The 22,681-nt window shown below is 40.3% G+C and overlaps 2 protein-coding genes across 3 annotated transcripts; one reads left to right on the plus strand and one right to left on the minus strand.

Moving 5' to 3' along the window:
• Positions 1 to 289: 289 nt before the first annotated feature.
• cbln2b (cerebellin 2b precursor) lies at positions 290 to 3,475 on the minus strand. Its single transcript, XM_074692933.1, has 4 exons — positions 3,147 to 3,475; positions 2,219 to 2,777; positions 1,444 to 1,563; positions 290 to 1,355 (listed from the first exon to the last, which is right to left on the minus strand). Exons 2-4 carry the CDS (start codon positions 2,504 to 2,506, stop codon positions 1,158 to 1,160), a joined length of 606 nt encoding a protein of 201 aa, XP_074549034.1. The 5' UTR covers positions 2,507 to 2,777; positions 3,147 to 3,475; the 3' UTR covers positions 290 to 1,157.
• Positions 3,476 to 7,352: 3,877 nt separating this feature from the next.
• Positions 7,353 to 17,925, plus strand: fbxo15 (F-box protein 15). 2 transcript variants are annotated; one of them, XM_074693739.1, is made up of 9 exons: positions 7,353 to 7,699; positions 9,558 to 9,662; positions 10,736 to 10,975; positions 14,260 to 14,463; positions 14,559 to 14,688; positions 14,801 to 14,883; positions 16,439 to 16,584; positions 16,850 to 16,974; positions 17,234 to 17,925. In XM_074693739.1, the coding sequence occupies exons 1-9, from the start codon at positions 7,599 to 7,601 to the stop codon at positions 17,501 to 17,503; spliced, it is 1,404 nt and encodes a 467-aa protein (XP_074549840.1). In that variant the 5' UTR covers positions 7,353 to 7,598; the 3' UTR covers positions 17,504 to 17,925. The 2 variants fall into 2 exon arrangements, with proteins under 2 accessions (XP_074549840.1, XP_074549841.1); XM_074693740.1 differs by having other exon boundaries at positions 7,637 to 7,699; positions 9,558 to 9,627.
• The last annotated feature ends 4,756 nt before the right edge of the window (positions 17,926 to 22,681 follow it).

Below are 22,681 nucleotides of genomic sequence, written 5' to 3' on the forward strand. Positions count from 1 at the left end.
ACCAACGAAGACACGAACAAAAACTTAAAAGTAGATTTTTTGAAAGATTAAAATGTATTGGTTTATATTTCTGAGTTAAACTCATTTCCTTCCATGTTGTTGCCTCTGCTGGGAGACTTTTTGGTAGTATATATTTTCAGCACCGAGGACAGCGACTAAAGCCAGCTGCACTCCGTCTCGTCATGAGGCCTTTGCTCTGAGAACTCCGTTAAGTAAACACCTTTTCTCCACCCTGCCTCCTTTAAATGTAAATTCTTGTGAATAGAAAGTGATAAATGCGCTTAGCCTATACAATACAATATCTTTTATTAAGCGGGACATATAGGGATTCTTCTATTATTTCCACAATGTACATTTGGTGAGCAACGTCACTGAACATTAAATCAGTCAAAGCTACGCAGATTCCGAAATGTCGAACACACAATAATGTGAATATGTACTTTTTTATAAATGATAGAATAATCTTTTTAATAAAAGGGCTCTAAGTCGTCTCCGGTGGCTGAAATATGTCGCCTTTTTTCTGTTTTAATAAACTCATCTTCGGCCTACATTTGGCTTATTTTCAATATGTTCAGCATCCAAACGCAACACCATTGACAGCACAAAAAACATAAAGTAAAAACTTCCACTCGTGCAAAAAAATGCCTTGGGCGTGAGAGCACTTCTTCTCTGGTTGTCCATTATTCCATATACTTCACTTGGACGGAAACCATAAATTCTTTAAGGCTATACAAACATAAAATAGAGCATAACACACTCGGCCTGTCCGGGACTTCAGTTCTTCCTCTCTTTGTCTCTCCCGTGTCCTTGATTTGCCAAGATACACCCTTTTGTCTATTGGCAAAGTTTGTTTTCCAAGCAAGAAAAAATCCACACACCCGACAATCACGCGCCACTGGCCGATCAATACGTTGAATCATCCAGATTGCGTAAAAGTTGACTGATGGATTTGAATATATGAAACTCCAAGGAAACGTTCATATTTGACTAGATAGTGGACGAGTGTAGGTATACAGATATTCGTCGGCTTCCTTGGCTGACAGTTTTTAATTAAGTTAAAAATAAATGGCATGTTGCTGTTGTTGTTGTTTTTCTTTTTTGTTCCTCAACCTAGAAGAAGAGTCCGAAGAGTGCGACGTGGATCATCGCAGATTAGATTATAGAGGAAAGACTAGAAAGCCTGAGAAGGTGGAGTATTTCCATCCGCCCATGAGGGTGCCCCGTTCCAGCTTCAGATACACACGGTCCTCCCTTTCCACCATCAACAGTACTCCGTTACTAGCCGCCTCTCTCGTTACGTCCTGGTCACCGGCGAAGGCTGATATAACCGGGAAATCATTCTGCATCAGGTTCACCTGCAGGGAGGGGAAGACACATACTCTGAGTTTAGTCTCATCTCCATACAACCATCTATTAATTACAGATTTTTCTTGATTTTCTTACCTGTATAGTTTGTCTGTTGTAGACCTTCACAACATGAAAACTGAAACTATAAATCCCCCTCCTTGGAGCCTGGAAAACACTCGCTTTGAGATCGAAATGGTTGCCGATGTTCACTAAAACCTGTGACCAAGAAAGGCGCACAATCAGTTTTCAATCATTTTTATCTACTCGACATAACAGCTGTTTCTGTAGTAATGTATTGTTTGTCTCTGCCATGCACAGTGACTACAGAGAGGCGTATCATTCATCCTCTAGTTCTGTTACGCCAAATCTGTTGGCTGCACTTCAGTCGCACTTTGGGATCCTTCCCAATTTGATGCGTCTCACAGGCCGCTGTGCAAAGATCTCAGCCGTGAAAACTTATCAGATCATCCGAGCAAAAGCAACACAATGCACATGTCAAGTCGGCCGAGGCCTGAGACGCATATGTTAAATGATCCCGCATGGATGGTCATTGGTTTTGGCAGCGAATCTGTACATCGCGCCAGTTACGCACAGCATTCAATGAAGCCTTTTCAGAGCGAAAAGAAAAAAATAGCTGTGGTCTCCAGGTGAGAGACAGACAGGCATCAGCTCATACAGGGCGTGAGCAATGATAGGAAATCGATGAGACATGACCTCAAACAAGTTCTCCTCGCCCACGGCACAAAGATATAATGTATGTTGTGGAGTGAAGCGGAGAAAAAGCAGCACTCGAGCTATGGATAAATCAAAATCTGATTAATATACAACTTTTTCCGCACTGCTTTTAACTTTAATTCAGTAGTGATCTGACCTGGTCAAAGTAGATGGTCATGGACGTGTTGCTCATCTCTGACGGCTCGTGGTTGGTCCCACGCACGGCGGAGAAAGCCACCTTTGCCCCAGCGGAGCGCACCGATATGCCCAGAGAGGAGGTGACGGCTCCGTCCGAGGAAGGGTTCGAGTCGCACACCACGAGACATTTCCCCTCCAGGACAATGGGCTCCGTGTCATTCTGGCCGACGCAGACCACCACGCCGCATCCCAAGAGGAGGACAAGCGCCAGCATGGCGCAGGGTCCCGGGAAGCGCGCGGGCACCATGGTTTGGATCGCTGATCCCGTGCACACTGATAGAACCCGGCAGCCCCTTGGAGGTTTGTTAGTACTCGATCACCTGGTCCAGACTTAGTCCTTTCTCTCTTACCCCCTCTCTCTTCTTTCCTCTCTCTCTTCTTCTATCTTCGGTGCTTCCTCACTCTCTCAAACAGCCTCTGACACACAGACGCACTCAGACTCTCCGGCTGTGACTCCCTCCCTCCCGTGCGTCTTGGTTGATTTGGGGAGAGTACTCAGACAAGTGTTGTTGTAAATCCTGATTATTTGGGAGGAAAGGAGATAATTTAATGTCAGAAAGAAGAAAATACATCTTGGATAGTTAAACCATAAAAAATAAGTATAATCTCTGTGCGTAAAATGACTATCGTGCGTAAAATCAACGGCTATCTTTGTCTGCACACATTAAAATCCCCAAATCGTACTAATATCAACACACATATCTATTCTTTCATCATGGATACCCAATTTATGCTTCTGCAGAGTGTCTTCTCGAGTGCAAGAAATTATAATGCCTATGGAGAACGATGTCTCAGTGCTGTTCCATACTCTTTTTGATTAATAATCGTAGCATAAAAATCTATTTGAAGGCATTTCTCGATGATGAAAAAGGTAAATCACGACCTACCTGTGCGCTCCATCCCGCTGGTATCTGCTCACTGTCTCGCGCACTCTGTAAACTGAGCGCTTAGATCGCTGGTGCTCAAACACCAAGAGTCTCCGGGCTCCCTTTCGAGGGACAACTCACGCCCATTCTTCTCACGCGTGTGTGGGCACTGCATGTGACGAGACTCCACACAAGTGTCCCGTAATTAAGGGCACATGCGTGGACTTTAATGGCTTTGTTTACATATTAATCAGTTCAATGTTGTTTGAGCTCAGGGGCCCCTCTGGACGCTGGAGATCAGTGGCTCTCAGTGGCTGTCATTTATATGCTGAGGGTTTCTCATGCTTCATTCTGATTAATCCGGAATGAAAGTGAGGGGGTGGGGGTGCTGCAGTGGGTAACCCTGCTGTATGGTATCTTCAGCATACATGCATTGTATGTTGCTAATTTGAGACTTAAACAAGCATCTTTATGAGCTCAATAAAGATACTTGTGCGCCATCCAGTGGCTGTTTTCAACTCTGCAGAAAGTGCTGCATATGCATTTCAGAAGAGGAGTAAGAAGTCAAAGCTTAAAAATGATTAGAATTATAACTTTTATAGAATTTGGCCAGTGCTCTCTCCATCAAAAAGTGTGCACTGGCTGCAGATTAGAAAAATACTCCACATGCACATCACTTTTAACAAACACCCCAAAGAGGAGGAAGAAGAAGGGGACACTTCAGAAAATGCCCACTTCACAGAGACCTTCCTTGTACCACCCTTTGGCCTTTTTTCTTCTTTTCAATTCCTGACATGTCATCATCCTTTGAAGAGCTGTGTAAAGGGCCCCTATCAGCGCTCAACACCTCAGAAGAGTCTGCAAGTGGGCTTCATAAGAGCTGAACCCTCACGTTAGACCTTTAATTAGCTGTCATTTCACACTTAAATGTATGGTAGTAGCCAGTTTATGTATAGAAAGATACAATATAGAGCGCCTTTATCTTTCTGCTTTAAGAGCACATAAATGAAGCAAGGGGAAGTCTGCATTTTCTCAGCATAATTAGTCAAATTGGTAATCTGTAATTTGAATGCATGTGAGCAGATAAAAAAGGAGGGGAAACAAACTAAATCTTTTACTTTAGCTATTACTGTCACAACAAATAAACATTAAAAACCTTTGAAAAAGGCAGGATGTGATGTAGAAATATCTACCAGCTGCTTCTATGAAATGCAACGATCCATGACTTGCAGAAGACATTATTCTAGACTTAATCAGTCTGATCCTTCCCTGCTTTCTCACCCACATTTGACAAACATCGCACTGTCAGAGCTGAGTGAAGCAACCATGCGGAAGGAGGAATGACATCAGGTATCCAAGAGCCACAACTGACCCCAGGCCTGCAGAAGGACACACATACACACACATGTACACACAACATCAAATGTCAAGTATGGGGACATGCAAAGGAAGAGGGGATGTGGCCTACATGGCATTACCATACCAGGGGCAGCCGCTGCCCTAAAAGGGACTTCACTTCTGTCGGGCAGGCTGATCAGCGAGGCTGACAACAGTTTTATGGTGATTTTCCCTGACAGCTAGTAGAGACAAGTGGCTTCCAGGAACAAGAGGAGGTCGATTATGTGATGGGTCTTAAAGCGAGGCATCTGCTTTTGCAGGGAAGAGGGTTTTGCATGAGTCTGGTTGTGACTTCCATGTACAAATCACTCAAGTAGTTATAATGACACGATTCCTGCAACGACTTAGAACTGACTTTGCAGAGAATCGGAGCGGTGAGCCTATATTCTTTTCTGCAGCTTGTTTCATTCTTATTCCCTCTTAAAAATTATGCATAAAATGCCCAAAAGTTCAAAGGATGTCCACCCTGTGAGCTCACATCACCATATGCTTCCCAAGAACTAAAAATACTCGCTTTCAATTACATATCCGTCCATCCATCTGCCTGCACGTCCATCTGTTTGTGTGCAGCTATAAAAAAGTCTTTCTTCATCCCTGAAATGAGGTCAAACACTCGAAAGTTTATTTTAAAAGCTTTCGCGCCTGAGAAAAACCTCTGTGTGGAAGAGAGGGAGATGGTGTTATGTCTCTTTTGTCTTACATCAGTAAGATGTGACCTCTCTTCTAACATGTCTGAGCAGACAAAAAACAGCAATCCTGCCTGTTTCTCCTCTTTTAGTGCTGCACTAAGACCCTGATGGGCAGTTAAATTGCCAAACCCAGAGAACGTTTGAAACAGCAACATGGTGTGCCTGCAGTAACTTCTATTACTTTATGTATTTGTGTGTGTTATCACTTTGTATTGTAAGACTCGGTTTATTTGCCATTCGCAAAGCACAAAAAGTGGGTTACCTTTAAGAGCAAGACTTAAGCTGAATAAACTGACGAATAAAATGACGAATAAACGCAAAAGACTTAAATGCTTATGTACGAGTGTGTTTCCACAAGTGTCTATTTATCTCAATAATTATGTACCCTGACCTAAAGTTTTAACGCCTTTTAACTGTTTACTTACTTTATTTACCTCTCTCTTATTCGACAATGGCCTGGTCTTAGTTGCGTGAGTTTATATCCTTGTTTATTTAATGAAGTCAGACAGGTAAATAAAGATGTAGAGACAAACAGATGCAATTGATGTGTTATGTAAATGTGTCCATCTGCTATTTCAGAATAAAATGGCCCAAAGATAAAACAGATGAGCAGGTTATGACTTTAAATGAAGATCCATAAATATGTGCATTGGGTACAGCATGAGTCATAGCCTACAAAGGCATATTTAGCCTCTAAGCCATACTTGCTGGATAAGTAAATTTATACACTGCGCTTAACTTAGATTTAAATGTGCTTTAATCAATTGGATTTACTTCATACTTCTACCTTCAGTCGTGTCGTTGTTTACTGTCGTTGTTTTACCTATCACTGTTAAACCATTCCTGACCCCAATGTTTTAGAAGAATGGGAGAAGGGAAGGCACCTTTACAGCTCAGTCAAAGAGCCTGAAAATGAAGCCAATATTGAAGCACATGATGGTTGACTTCCTCAAAAGTCTACCTTGGAGTAAAAAATCTCAACTAAGACAATACTTGACCCTAAATTAAAATTCATTAACTTTGTGTTAAAAAAAGTCTATGTTTACATCAGAGGCATAGCTAGATGGCTGACCTGAGCTGGTATGCCTACCCCTAAGATCTGATCGGCCATCCCTGGTGCGAGTGGGTCAAAGAAATGTTTAAGTCTTTCTTCATGCCAAAAATACCACACTAAATACTTGAAAAGGGCAGTTCAAAACTCATGATGACAAGAGAGTGACTGTTACCAATTTGATGCTGTGAAATGTAGCTGAGGAGTTTTAAATGTCTGGGACCAAGAGGCAATGTGGTTTTAAAAAAAATGAAGCCTGATACGGAAGTGCTAAAAGTTGCAGTTCCTTGACTGTCCACATGGGGCTGTCTGCAGAAAGAAAACCACATTCACACCAAGCCAAGAAAAAACTTTGATGGCATTAAGAACTTATTTACACTTTGAATGTATAGGAACAAGAGGCTACATCATCTGTTTTTTTTTTCTTAAATGAAGCCTATGTTGAAGTGCTAAAAGTTGCAGCTCATTGACTGTCCACATGGGGCTGTCAGCTGAAAGGAAGGAAACTACATACACAACAAGCTAAAAAAAATAAAAATTAAAAATTAAAAAATTAGATGGCGATAAAAATGTATTTTCAGCCTGATCCAAGAAACGGCTTGGGTCTTACTCCAATATTTCGCTATTGCTACACATGTGGGGGTTCAGAAGATATTAAGACCTCCAGTTTGTCCAATCAGAGGCGCAGCTCACATTACTAATGGTCTGGCTCGAGCTGCTAGTAAGGAGGCTCAAAGGCCACCTATTGAGCCTCCGAAGTGCTAGGACATAAATTATGACAACTCGTTCACTTAATTCTAGCCTGTGCAGATTTTTTTTCTGGCACAATTACAGCTGTACTGAGGTGCAATATGGAGGTTACCTGCTGAGGTTATCCAGCTGTTTATTCAATACTTTTCTCACCTGAACAACCTTGAAAGGTTATTGAAAGAAGGCAATAAATTAAATGATTAACAGTTGTTGTATTGATCAAGAATTTTTACTTTCACAATAAATAACCTCTCAGCTTTTATTTTGAAGGCGTCAACGTCTCTCCTCTCCGGGCCATGTGTTTCTGCACGTGGACGGAACTTGACAGGACGTCACCATGGCTACTGGACGCGGTATAGAAACTTATCCACAGCACTTGGAGCCGCTAAAGCAGCGGTAACAAGAAGAGTAAAGATGTGATAACTGAAGCTAACTGTTGAAGTCTGAAGAATGAAGTTTTGTCATTTTGTTTGCTAAAAGTTACAGTCGTGTCATTATCAAACTAATGGTGAACAGTCGTCGTTTGCAACGACACAGCTAAACGCAGAAGTATCTGTCTTGAAGAGGACTTCGCTAACAAAAACAATGGCAGAAGACAAAGCAGTCCCGTCAAGATTACGAGTAGAGAAGACGACTAAAAGAGCCAAAAAGTCATCTCTGGCACCCGCACGGAACTTTCTGGAGAGGTAATCCATCAGAACTTGTTCATATATTTACCCGGCTGGCATCCATATGTTCCACCCGGGCTGTGTTCGCAAGCTGTAGCCAGTCAATGCTTTACTGCCCTGTATGTTAAGAGATTTATAGACCGTGTTTGCAGCAAACGTAATAAAGCACTGCAAAAATCAATAGAAACGGAAGACACTCGGCTTCATGTTCAAATTAAGAAATCTGATTTGTCCGCTGTTGAACGCAAGCAATAAATAACAATGAAAAAAGAATGAAACGGATCAAAGAAAGAAGTCCTCTTACCGTGTATCTCCTAACCACTTGCCTTTACAAATGTTTGTCTTTTTGAACTGCTGAATGTGGTTTAAAGCAAAAAAAAAAAAAAAAGAGAGGCTATTTCAAGGTTACATCAGTGAATCATTCCGTGACGTATGCAAAACAAAAAAAATGTTACAGAAGCTTTTTCATTTCAGCAGTTAAAGTCAGACCTTACTTTTCTCCCTTTTTATACCTGGTCTTATTTTTCTTATTCCCTGGCCACAGTATGATCAGTTTGTGGTTTAGATGATGCATCACGCAAATATTTTTAATTCTTTATTTCTTATAAGAGATTTGATTTGCCACACCGTAGTACTACAGAGAGCCACGTCACACACATGGTCTTACAAACAGACTTCCTCTCAAACATAAACAAAATGACATAAAATAAAAAACAATACATTTCAAATTTTCAAAGTGAGATTTACTGTTTGTGTGTTTCAATTCGTACCAGAGAAGAGAAACTGAAACTTAAGTATCAAAAACCCAACTGATCCCAATGTTGGCATCCATATAGTTTAGATTGATCGGCACACCACAACTCATAACTATATGGATCGAAGAGCCACACACCAAAAAGCAAAGAGCCACATGTGGCTCCCGAGCCACAGGTTGGCCACCCCTGCCATAGAGCAACCAGGCAATGGAGCATAAGAGCAATGTTCAAGTTTTTAGACCATCAAAAACTCTGAATGTTTTAAGCAAGTGTAATCATACTAACAGCACTGTTATTGTTAGCCTAATAGCGTACTAATCTTAAAATAGATCCAAGTAGCCTTGAAGTTAAGTACAGCTTCCCAGTACAGGTTGCATGGCTGACTCATGATTCCAATAAGTAAATTATAAATTACTCAGATTAATACAGATTCATCTCCTGCTCATCCACTGACGCCTGCTTTCTGCATTTGCAACTTTACTGGCATCGTCGTGCCTGTATCCAAACTTTTTTCACTGACTCATCCCCATCTGCTCTTCTTCCCAAACTCTCAAAATGCCAAGAATGACTTTGAACACAGCCGCTTTATGTTGACAGCTCCAAATGTCAGCAAGAGGTTAACCTAAGTGTTTAGAGTTTTAGAGCTAAAATATGTAACATTACCCCCATTAAACCCACACCTGAGATGATTTATTCATTAGGTGTAGCATTTCAGACGTTTTTTCCTTGACTTGTTTGTGGAATGTCAGTGATTGACCAGGCAGGTAATGAGAACGTGTCATGAATACATCACCAACTGAGGTGGTTTAATTGGACCACATTGGTATCATTAACCAGGACAGGTGCTGCCAAATCAAATCTGATCAATACTCTCAAATTACAGATATGTAGAATATCTCCAAGCTAGAAAAACTGGACTATTTTCAGTGCTTTCAAAAACTCAGCAGATGGGTGTAAAACTGATGACTGAGTGAGTTCCTGTAGTTGTGACAAAACTCCAAAGTGTGATGACATTTGACTCATTGTCTCCTGCCTCTGAAGAGCGGCATTCTGAACAACAGGTGGCATAAAACTCTTTGATTATGTCTTGGTATTGATGTCTGATTATTACCTTTCCGCAGACTTCCATCTGAGATCCTGATGAAGATTCTGTCGTACCTGGATGCTTCTGCTCTCTTCAGCCTGAGCTATGTCAGTAAGCTCTTTAATCAGCTCTCCAATGATAAGTAAGTGTCAGCTAGATACTTACTAGACCTGAATTTGAAGTTAACTATTAAATTGTTAAAGTAAAAAGCAGAATTCATATTAATATATATATTGTATTCATTTATTAGATTTCATATATTGCTAGGTGCCGCCCTGTTGTCGCTGCCTGTTGCGGCAGCTCTCTCTTCCTTGCCTGTCTCTTGTAATTTTTTTCATCTCTTTTTTGTCATCTTTGCATTTGGAGTGGGTCATTTGTATGGTTTATTTGTTGGTCGTGGACACCAAACTGGTTATGTCTTCAGTGATATTTTTACTATTTTTGCTCCTGTGTATGTCTGGTGATCCTACATGTAACCATGGCCACATTGTTTACATGTGAAATCAGCTGTTAGCAGCTTGTAGCATGTCATTGCAAACTGGGGCAAGGCCGGATGTTTCCCACAAGGCGAGGAGAAGGAGGTGAGGACAACGTGCTGGTACTGAGTTGTGAGCTAAGAAGCGATGACATCGACCTGTTCTTCCATCTACAATTATTGGGAATGTAAGAGCTTTCTCCAATGAGATGGACAAGCTAGCCGTGCTAACCTAGCAACAGAGGGAATACCAGAAAGCAGAGAAGCATCATGCTATTCACAGACATGGCTAATTGAGCTAACACCAGACACCAACGCCACATTGGAAGAACTTCACCTGCTGTGAGCTGGATACAGACAGACAGAGACTGAACAGACTCCTGTAGAAGCTCAGTCCTGGACCCTTGGAGTTGGAGGCTGGCTGGAGAATGATGGACAAGCTGTCATCATCTATTTTGTTTTTGACCTTTTTGCACTTTCTATAAACTTTCTTACTTTTGTATAATGTTTTGAATTTCCTATCAGGGATATATAAAGTATTTTCTATTCTTTTCTATTCTATTCTTTTCCCTTGTATTGACACAGAACTATAAGATAGACATGTTGAAGGGTCATTCAGTTATCTTTGGATGGCAGATCTGTTATAAAACCACATCTTTATCTTCAAATCACTGTCTCTGATTCCTGTTGTCTCACTCACTCAACTCCATCTTTTTGTACCTTTCAAACTATTTTTGTAGCACCCTGTGGATAAAGATCTACATAGCAGAATTCTCTCGGAATAAGAAGCAGAAACCTCAGGGCATGGATGAGCTGCTGCTTAAGACGGACATGGTAGAGCTGCAGGATCGGGCTGCGGGCTACTGGAAGTGGCGTCACTTCAGGACTTTGGCTGCATGTGACATGAACAAGTGGAAAAGACAACTTGGGCTCATCAGCTGTCACACTGGGCTGCCGAGCCAGACAGAGCAGATCCTCAGGTGAGAGCACAGCAAAAACAGAACAGTATCTCCTGTAATGTGACGTTTACATCTCTAGTCCAAATTAGTTTTGCCGTTTCCAGTTTTTCAGAGTTAAAGGAGGTGTGTTTGATTGTGCTTGCCACGCTGTTATCTGCCTGTTACCCTCTGTGAAGTGTTTAGTTGTTTACCATTGGAAGCAGCTCTGTCAGGTATCATGGGAGCCCCTTCGTTGTTAGCGCTTCGCAAATAGTAAAACTTTAGAGATCCACCCTTGCTGTCAAGAAAGTTCAAGAGGAGAAACAAGAGGACAGTTCAAGCCGCTGGCAATCAAAAACAAAGCTCGGTTTGTTTTTCATATCGCACTTGATGACACTTTCTTATTAAAGGTGAGAGCGGAGGTCTCTGTCTGAACGGTGTGTCCGCTCAGGGGGATGCCAGCACGCAGGGGAGAGCTCTCTCACCGCCTCCGCTGCGGTTTCTGCTGTGTTTTTATAACCTCTGATTAGAGGCTGTGCAGCACTCAGTTCTGAGTTGTGTGGCAGTGGTTGTGTTACAGAAGGGAAGTAGAAATAATTGTCTTCCTAGCGTAGGCTGTCTGAATTGTTGAAATAAATTACTTTGCCCCCCAACCCCCCCCTAAACTTCTCATCCACAACACACACAAACATGCTTCCTCTCCTTCCATCAGCGTGAAAAAAATCCCCCTGTGGAGATCTGTCTGTTAGAAACCCCCAACATCATGTGATTTACCTTGGTTATAACCATTTCACAAGACATCTCACTCACAGACAATGCAGAGTGAACTCCCTTGGGTCATCTGTGGCCCCATGGGACGCTCCAGTTCTGCTCCCCCACTTAATTGATACTGGATGGTGCCTCAGCAAGACAATATGTGCATCACAGTGGGGGCAGCTCTGAAATGCAGCTCAGACAGAACTGGATCAAGAGATTCATCAGAGGAAATGTGGTTTTATTTCATCAGCTGCATTTGTTCATTAGCTTAAACTAAAGTCATAGTAGTTCCAGGCTGCTCTCTATGGAAACATAACAAGCATTAAACCTAGCCAAGAGTCATCTTTGCCAAACACTGCTCAAACTATGTTTAATGTGTTACCTTCAAATATATGTTTAGTTTATTTATTTTTTTCCATTTCATTTCATTTGTTCGGCCAAGAAACGTGATAAGTGGACCAGGGACAAATCAAGTTGACTTGTTAATCATACCAAACAGCTGATGAGTGCACTGCCGTGGGAGGAACACGGATGTGTATCTCTAACTCCTGCTAAGACAAAGTGATTTTCCGATGTTGTGAAGCCAAAGTAAAGCAGAGAAATATTTCTACATGCAGCACACAGCACACTAACCTAACCCATAGCTCCTTCCCAGCATGTTACTCTCCCTGAATATACACACAACTCAACAGACGCAGTACGCATGATGTGTAGGTGCCGGATTAAGTAACTGCATGCTGCCTTCAAAGTATGGCTGGGACTATTTTTTTCTCCCCATTCCATTCTTTCAATTTATTGTTTTAAGGGTGCACATATGTTTTAAGTTTTGTTTCTTTAATAGTTCTGACATGTAGGATTTTTAATTTCCTTTTTAAACACCAGACCATGTGACAAAGTTGAATGATGATGATGATGTCTACAGACTACATCAGGAGCCATATTTTCCCCCAAAAATGCACATCACATGTGAGTCAGATTTTAGGATTTATTCAGGGGAACTGACATCTCGACTCTTTTTCCAACACAGCCTATAAATAAGGACTAAAATGAAGGGTTTAAATTAAAAAAAAAAAAGAACATAAAAATCCCTGTTTAAAGGGGCTGTGAGGAGTTTGAAAGTGATCTTGAAAAAGTCTGTCTTCTAGATATATGCCAGACTGTTATCCACACTTTAAAATGAGATTATCAGTGACAGTATTACAGGTTATAGATTATTTTAAATTAATTAATTTTAATTAAAGCTAATTCTTAGCTTCCAGGTCGGGTCGACCAGGACCAGATTGATTTGCGGCACGTCAAGGTCTCTCTGACAACACCACACCAACTGTTGCCAAAATTGCCAAAGTTTTCTGCTGAAAATGACTTCTGTGATTAATTTTGTAGTGATGGTAGACACAGAAGCCTCACTGTCTGACAGAAAAAGGACAGAAGAGCAGGAGAAAGCTAAATGGGAGAGTGATACAGCCCAAGCTAACACCAGGGCTAAGCTGTTGGTGATAATGTTCATTCCAGCCCACATGCAGCAGTTATTCTGCAGTGGTCTGTTCAAACTTGAGACTCTATCAATAAAATGAAGAGTAAGGTTACCTTAGCTCTGCTTGATAGATGACTGGCAGGACATAGCTAACCAGGATTTACTAATGTTACAGATTACGGACATGTCTTAGAGCACCGGAACGGCTACTAATCTACTTACAAACAGACAGTGTTTACTTGTTGTCGTGTTAGCCTATTTGTTTCGATCTGATCTCCATTTCATTCCTAAACAAACACAAAAAGTAATTTACAACAGTGTGCGGAGACTCCGGGCCACAAGGTGGCAAGGGAGTGCAATTAAAACAGAGCCTCCTCATAGCATCTTTAAATCATTGAACAAAAATACCCAATACTTCGATACAATCATTTCTTTCTCCCACCCCTACGTTAAAGCCTCTCTATGTAAAAGTGGTTGACACAGCTAACACTTAACAGAAAACATATTGAGATTTTTTTTTTCATTTTTTCAAGAAAGACTGTTGTAGATGACAAAATTTGCAAATGCAAATTTGTATACAGGGGGGCACCAAAAGCCAACACAAACATACAATTCTTCCGAGGAGCTTTAAGTCTCTGTATTTCTTTGTTAGCAGTACAGTAGGTGTGGATATAGAGAGTTCTAATTTCAGAGGGGGAAATCGCTTGCCATTATATTGACAGCAGGAGAAAATCCTATATGAATAAAAAAAGTTACGTTTACGTTTTAGTTATGAGATATTACAGTTCACTTTATCATCATAGCTTGGATTTATTGCTTTTTGTACTGAATTTTAACAGTCTTTAAAGTATTAGTAGTACCTGTTCCTAGCTTTTATGTTTATGTTACCATGCTTTCAAATCCATGAAAGTCTTTTCCAGGGTGTTAATACAAAGATTTTTATTAGATCGTTTTGAAAACATTGCCCTTAGGTTGGTTTTAAATGTTATTGAAGGGTGATTAAAAACCAGCATAGAGAAACATCTGTAATAACACTGCAAACTTCCTAAAATCTGACATATATTCTTCTAACTCTGCATTGTTTATCCTATCCCAGAAACTTGCATGTCACCTGGGAGTTAACAGTCTCAGATAAGTCAGGGCAGGTGGACACGCACGAGCCGAGCTGCTCCCACTTCTGTGAGACTTCCGTGACTCTGTGTTGGAGCGGGGGAGGCCGTCTGCCCTCCCACTGGCAGATTTCAACGCTTCAACTGCACGGCATCAGGAGAGTTGCCCTCAACTGCCCAGGCCTAAAGAAGTATGACTACCAACCCCATCTCTACTCACTCTTTCAATGGCTTCGTTCGCTTTCCCCACCCTCAGGTAAACCTACTGTGTTCTTTGCTCTGTCAGACCTGGCTGGAGGTCCCTCATGGCGAAGATAGACATGCATGCGCTGACTAAAAGTGCACAGGTCATTGGCCAGGATCGACTTGTTGAACTGAGGCTGCTTCAACCTGGTATCATCATCGGTGTCTGGAAGGTAATTTAAACATTTTTATCCATTCCTTTTCTGAAGCTGGACAGAGCAACAGAGAAGCTGCTTTCACACAGACTAAGGTCTCTAGATTGCATAATGATGGCTCTCTTTCCAGGACCAGCACTCTGTCGCCTTTATCATGTTCCCTCTCCACTACCACAAGCTGGTGGAAAGAAGCGTCCAGGGATCTTCTCTTTGGTAGGCTGCACTTGAACAAACACTCACATGCTCACACTACGTGCAGGGTATCGCCATTAGACGGTTCAGGCTTGTATTCAAAGGGTGTGATAACTGACAGGATTCATTTTAAGCGCTGTGATGTGATGCACAGCGGGAGAGGGGATGTGATGTGTCGGTGTCACCGACACCCGATTTTCACTATCACAAGAGGATATTGTGACTGCTTCATATGTTTTATATATAGACTCCTCTTGTTGTCATGTGTCAGGAGCTTTGACACTGCAGATCTGTTAGTCATCTGCTGTCAGGACAAAACCAGAGCAGGTGTTAATTATAAGCAGGTAAATTAATTCATTAGTAGAAGCTTATCCCCAAGTCGTGTTGTGTTTGAGCTAATTTGATGAAAAACTAGTGGGTGGGATTAGAGGTTCTCAGACTGAGGCTCTGGGTCCCCTATAAGGTCACAGAAATAATCTAAAGAAAAATTTAGGATGGATTGACAACCAAGATGAGAAAAATATTCAAAAATGATCTCTTGGTAGGAAAATTTACCTCACGAAAACAGAAGACTGGACACGGTAAATGAGTGATTAAAAAATAAAAATAGACACCAGTAAATGATGTCATGATATTCGCTGCTTACATTGAAGCTGCATTTCTGTCTCCTTTTGGGAAAACAACAACAAACAACTCTATTTCTCTTTGCTTAGTTTAGGCAGTGCATGAGTTTATTCGCTCAGAAAAATCTTGTCATCTTTTGCCAGTTTTATACTTGATAATTAAAAATATGAAGCAAAAGTCTTTCGCTAGCTTTGTTTGACCACTTTGTCTGATAAGTAGTGTTACACATAATTTTAAAGGTGGAGGGTGATTAAAGTGAGTAAAGGTGATTATTTGCTATACTCCTGGTTACTTACTGGACTGGCGTGACTTTAAAAGCCAGAACAGAATTTTCTTGTACGGACATGTTTCTGCATGCTTACTTTAAAATCCAAGCACCCTACATACCTGTCTGTATAGAGTGTCTGTTTTTATTAAGATTTTGATTAAAAAGTTTAAATTTTTAAATATTTAATGTGTTTTTAATGGCATGCAATACCACATGCCACTCAAAGATGAAATTCTGTTTTCTGCTTGAAGAAGGTAACAATAGTGTTATCTTCTATCTTTATTTTATATTCAATTAAGTGACACAAATGCAGAGGCTCAATCAGTCATTAAGATATATGCAATATTTAAAAAAAAAATTACCCAATGTTCTACTGTCCTCTTGAAGGTGAATTTATTTTGAAGGGCCACATGCTGAAGAGAGCAGAAACCGATTACTGTTTTTTCATGCATCTAGAATCAGTAAAAAAGAGAAAAGGTCTGTGGTGAGGCTTGTAGTCCATCTTAGTGTGGTCACAACCCCCTCTGCTGGTGTCTTGCGAGAGCGCAACATCAAAGTGTGTTGTGATAACAGCCCACCAGGAGTGAAAAGCTCCTCTCTGCCTTCTTTCTTACAAACTTTTCACTAATGTTCTCTCTACATTCCTGTTTTAAACACCTTCTTACTTTTGTTTTCTTCCTCCAGCCCCTACGTGGAGCCGACGTTCAAACCCCCTTTTGATGACATAGACCCTGAGTATGGTCTCCATGACTACCAGCTACACATTGTTCTCCACAACAGTGAACGCAAGATCATGTCTGGAAGCTTCCCCAAGCTCTTCTGCAGGAGGAGTAATTAATTTACAGTCATATTCACTGAGTCATACTGTGGAATGGTGCTGCATTCACTGCCTGTTCTGCGGTGTCACTTAAGGGCCATAGTTTTTCTAGTGAAATAACTTCATTTTACTGAACCTAATTTATGAGCATGCAGCACATGATATTGTTGAATTGATAAAAACGCTTGACTGGCTACATGAACTAAGCTGGAAGCCTCACACAAAAGTACTTTTTCTATTTCTCCAACTAACTTGTTGTAACTTGTGTGTTTGTACAGCTCACATCTGTGACGGTCTCATCCAGCTGGGTGCTATTAGCAGGACAGAGATGTTACAGCACCTACCTCTGTCAGGAAGCATCACCCTGCCCTGGAGGTGTGAGGCCCTGCAGGGTGCAGTGGAGGTACAACATGAGCTGATAGCTTCTCGCACTCTTTCGCTAGGTGTTGCAAAAAAAACATAGATAGATAGATAGATAGATAGATAGATAGATAGATAGATAGATAGATAGATAGATAGATAGATAGATAGATAGATAGACAGATAGACAGATAGACATGGATATATAAGTATCTGAACTTCTGAGGGTGAGGAGATTTCATTATATCATTAGCTCTGTTAAAAAGGAAGTTTACAAATCTCTCTCATCCTTGATTTTTCAGAATTGCTGCATTATGTCCCTGACTCTCGTGGATGAATTCAAGAAACCTTTCTGGTGTGTCAGTTCTCCAGTTTTCCTGGAGCTCCAGAAGAAACCACACGTCGTCTACGACTATGATGGCGAGCACTTCCTGATGCACTACCAAGACTCAGACGGTCAGGTGAAGATGGAGCTTGTATGGATGGAGGAACAGAAGCGTTTTTTCCTAATCAGCTTAGTCGTCTTTGTGACTGTTTGCAAAGTCAACAAATATTTTAGTAGAGATTACTAAAGATTTTATGTTCACAACAAAGCAAATTTTTTGCTAAGAAAGCAAGTTGACTGTGTTGATGTTCTATAAAGTGTTTTATTGAACAGATATTTTCAAGAAATCAATTTTCAGCTACTACTGATGTGCTTGAGAAACTAATTTGTTTGGGTAATAACATTGATTGATCGATTTTTTTCTTTTTTTTTTTTTTTTTTACATTTTTAACGATAGATAAATAAATAGTATTATACACTTTGAACCGTTAATTTTTTATTTCAAATCAAAAATGAATTTTTGTGTTAAGCAGAGAGGCTGCTTGTAAACAGGAAACAGAATGTTCATAAAATGTTGTAAATTAAAGCTCCTGTGAGCATTTTTTGTTTATGTTGACTTTGGCTCCTCCTCTGGATAAAATGAACTGTATGACCTCTTTTTCTATGATTTTGTCCCCTAAATGTATAGGTAGTGATTTCTGATTAAAAATTAAATAAGACATCCCATTTTCCTCAAGTGCATTACTCACTGTACACATTGCTTAAACCATTCCATCTGACACCTACTCTGCAGCAGTAGTATTATTCTGAAAAATGAATAAATATTCAACCTTGTTTTTTAGGTTGGTTTTAGTACAAAGAGTCACAGTAATTAATCTCAGTCTTTTTTTATCACTCATTAAAAGCTAGGCACAGTAGCTGTAACTTTTATTAAACTTTTTTGTAAAACTTTGCCTATTGAGTTAACTGAACTCTCCAGTTTTTTTTTTGTTCATTCACTAATGACATGTACAAATTTTAAATATCACTCAAAGAGCACTACAAGATAGAAATGCAGATCAGAGCAGGTATTGGCCCTTTTAGAAAAGATCTTGCTAATTACTGACCCAGCAAAAAAGCACATGTCCAGTGTACAGTGGAGGAAGAACAAATTGTCCAAAAAGTAAGTTTAAAAAATGATAGTAGTCAGTATAGTATAGATCTAAGCTGTCTTATTCATAATTAACAATTCAGCTTAATGAATTTTTATTTAGAATCTGTCAATATTTCATTTATTGTGTTTTATTAAGGTTTTCTTTAAATCCAAATGCAGTGTTGCCTGAAAGAGACAACCACTCGGCTGTTTAAAGCTCACTCACACTGGTGTATTTATCATAGACTCACTTTACTGGAGACTGAGCGCAAATTGAAAGTGTTATCTGTTTGCTCCAGCTCAGAGGTGACACTGGTCATTGTAGTTTGTCATTCTGACTGACCTCAGACTACATTTTCCTTTCACTGTGTCTTTAAGTGACTTGGAACAATTTAGACTAGCACTGAAGGAGGACATTACACCAGACACAGAATCTTGCAGTCATTTGCTGTTTGGTGTCACCTTGTGTATGCATGTGTGTTTGACAGATGATTGCAGAGGAGACTCGAACATCCATCACAGTTTCATGTGTTGTTTTATCTCTGGAACACCTTAAAGAGACTCTGAGGTGTCTTACATTTGAACTATAGTGACTCTGATCTCCTCTCACTTCCAAGTTTTGGTTTCTGATAAATCCTCCTCACTGATAAAGTTTCTTTATGTATTTCCTGTGCTTTAAGTTTTTTAAAAAAGACAGTGATTTGATTACAGATTTCACTTTATGTGCTTAACTTCAGCTCTTTTTCTGAACAAAACAATTGCAGAGAAAATCAAGTGCTTTCACAAACATAAAGAAAATTAAGTTATCCATTACGAGTAAATTGCATCAAAGATTTTCGATCACCTCTCCAAAATTTCCTTAGTTTTCGTCTCTCTTCTCATGGCATTTACACTCAAACACAGCAACATTACCTCAATTGGATTTTCAGCCATCATGCAATTACAACAACAGATTAAATTTGAGTTTAACGTCCGCACTCTGGGCAAGTCTGGCACCAGCGATAGAATTAGTGAGGGAGCAATAGTTGGATACAGTTGCTGTGCAGCTGATGGGCCAGCACTGCTGATGGCAATAAAATACGCCAGGCCTCTGGGTAATAGGATTTCAGAGGCTTCTTTCCTTCTCTTTTCTCAGTGGGGGACATCATCACCTTGAAAAAGATGCTTATTTTTCCAAACACATCACCGACTGCACTGGCACCGGATCCAAAAAATCATTTGGGGAAATGAGCCAGAGGGACGAAGTGAGTGGTAACAGTATGCGTGATGAATCAGTCTTTGTCAAAACTTCACGATTGAATTGAGACAAAAAACTCTTCAGGGAGGGAGACAGTGTCTGAATCATGAGGGGACCATGTGTTGACATATTTCTAGCAGGCCTTGAGCTTTCCTACTCAATCCATATCAGGGTTGTTGAATGGCTCGGTGGCTTCTGTTGAATGGCTGAGGATGAAAATAGCCGGACATTGAGCGTTGACTTGGCCACTTAATACACTGACAAATCACACTCTGTCGCCATTATTCGGAGTGGATGATGTGAACCATACCCTGTACACATGTTACAACACATTTCTACCAAAGTGACCTTCACAGTGTTGTTTGCAATCACATCAGCTGCTGCAAACTGCCAATCCTTCATTCTTTCTTTTATTAGAAAAAACAGGAGCCAAGGAGGACCCATGAGAACAGAACATCTGTTACCCAAAGTTTAAGGCCAAGGCAAAGGAAGGGGCCAAAGACAGAGGCATATAAGCTCATGTGACATTAATTAGGTGGATTTCCAATTGAAAACATTTAAATTGAAAGTTTATTTGTATTTTTAATGAAAAAATGTGCATTCTTGTCATGCAGGTCTATAAAGCTAGTTCTCCAGCAGATGGCTCTCTTTGGTAAACAACAGCAGCTTCTACAGCACACTGGTTTATTTTCTCCTGTTCCTAAATCTGTTAAAGCACCAACACTTAAAAATCATCTTTATTTTTGCATAATATGAAAGTCTTAACAATGATGAATTCCTCCACAGTTTGAATGCATTACATGCTCTAATTTTCGGTAAACGTTCTCATTTTCTGCTTTGTTTTGCACAGAAATTGCAAGCCCTGTTGTAAAACCTGAAATACTCTGACAACAAAGAAAATATGAAGACTAAATCCAAGGCCGAGCTACTGAATGGGTAAATTTAGTGCCATAGAGCTTTATTAAACTCATCTTTCTTAGTTTCTTCACAGGCTAATCTTGGAAGAAAATTGCTTCCATTTTTAGCCTCTAATTCTCTCCCTTGTGAGTGACCAGCTGGGCTCACAAACTATTCAGCCTTGGAAGCCAGTGACACAGTCCTTATTTAGCCCTCTCATTGGAGGAGAACAGCCAGCTATTGAAGAGCACCAGGAGGAAGCTGGGTTACATTTAACATGCCTGTTTTTAACTGTTTTTAAAGACAGTAGACTCAATTTACAGTTCCCAAAAGGCTGGTTAATAATCACAGAGCTGTTTTGCGCTGAAGGAGGCAGAGCCCAGACTCCCAACAGTCCACTGTCACTGCTCTTCTGGGTGAGTACTCTTGGCCAGAGAAGTTAATTATGCATGTAATGATCAGAAAAGTAGCAGCCACGAAAGCAAAGCCAAAATCCGCTATTAGAAGCTGCGTAATAAAGTAAAATGTGTTTTTTCAAACCCCACAAATTAACAGATGGTCAGGCGTTTACAATGCTGGATGTGAACCCTGCTACAGTGCCATCCACATTCACTCAATAAATAGGAGGGGAGAGATCCCAGGGGTACAATATCATAATAGGCTCATGATGCCCAGTAAGATCCCTGCTTTTTTCTCTCTAAACGGTGCATTTACACTAGACAGGTGTGCAGAAACGCATTTCTATCAAAGCTGCAGCTCATCCTGTAAGCAGTAAGACTGGTCTTTAAATGGCAGGAATCCTGCATTAGTCTGCAGTAGGGTTGCAAAGGGGTAGAAGTCTCTTCTGTGAATTTTAGAAAGTTTCCTGAAAATTTCCGTATTTCAGCTCGGGATTACAGGAAAATTTCAGGGCTTTGTTGCTGTTAACTTCAATTAATTTTTCTTTAAATTCCTGAGAATTTTTTTTTTTTGCCAGGGATGATCTTGTTTGAAAAAGCATCATGATTCAATGTGAATTCAAGTGTGTACTATGAATCACACACGTAAATAATTCTAAGCACATTTCAATTCTAATCACTACTTTACTACCCGACATCATTTCCATTGAGTCCACATTTTCCTATCAATAACAAATACTGCATTAGACCTGCTTCCATGCACAAACCAAAATATTTAGTATTTATTCATGTATATGAGCAGGTAAATACAGTTAATATGAATTTAAAAAAAAAAAAAAAACTTACAAAAAAATTCTTTTAATTCCATTAATTTCTGAAAGTTCCTGTTATTTTCCCAAAATTTTCATGGAAAGCTTCCAACTTTGGAAATTCCTGGAATTCCTAGTCTGCAGTGATATACTGTAGGTGTAGGAGCCACACTTGGTCATCTTTTACTTTTTGCACTAATTGCTTTCTTGTGTGCACGCCCTCCCCAGGTGAGGTGATAAGTGGGAGGACAGAGCTCGCCTGGGGGAGAGAGACGGGAGAGAAGGCATACTGTCATTGACCGAAGCCCTTAAGACCTAATGGAAAGAAAGTTTAATTGTATTTAAGTTTTGGTTTAGATGTACAATAAACGTTGATTTTCATCTCCCACATACCAACTCTCAATGGATCCTTTTTTGGAAAGGTCTGCGCGTTGAAATGAACTCCCGTTTCTCCACGTGGTAAAATCAAACCCTGGAGAGGTTATTGGAAACCTTTTGTGTTTTGTTATTTTTGTTTTTTTTAATTTTGCCACTTCAGTAGGTAATATTTAAAAATGTCCTTATGTCCTGAAAGTGTTGATCCTCTGTCAGCAGCTGAACGCCTCTACTTAAATAAACCTTAGTCACAGAAAAAGTACACATATACACTGAGATATAACAAATCTTCCCACTATTAACTTCTTCTATAGTGCGTTTGTTTGTCTTTTGATGAAGGCATTTGGTTAAACAGTACCCAGAAGATGTTTGCTGACAAACTGCCAACTCCGAGTGCGTGCAACAAATGAACAAGACTTAAAACTCAGTTTTTCATGTGCACAGTCGACCAAAAGGCAATAAAAGTTATGCTTTCAGAAACACTCGACTATCTGTTGACAAGGCCTGACCTAACACAGGTGGGAACTATGAGAGGGAGGTGCACATAACCTCAAAAGAGGTAAACGCAAAGCCAGGC

The sequence above is a fragment of the Halichoeres trimaculatus genome, unplaced genomic scaffold, assembly GCF_033239565.1.
Source record: "Halichoeres trimaculatus isolate MK-OKI-2021-1 unplaced genomic scaffold, fHalTri1.1 fHalTri1_scaffold_18, whole genome shotgun sequence".
Classification (NCBI taxonomy): domain Eukaryota; kingdom Metazoa; phylum Chordata; class Actinopteri; order Labriformes; family Labridae; genus Halichoeres; species Halichoeres trimaculatus.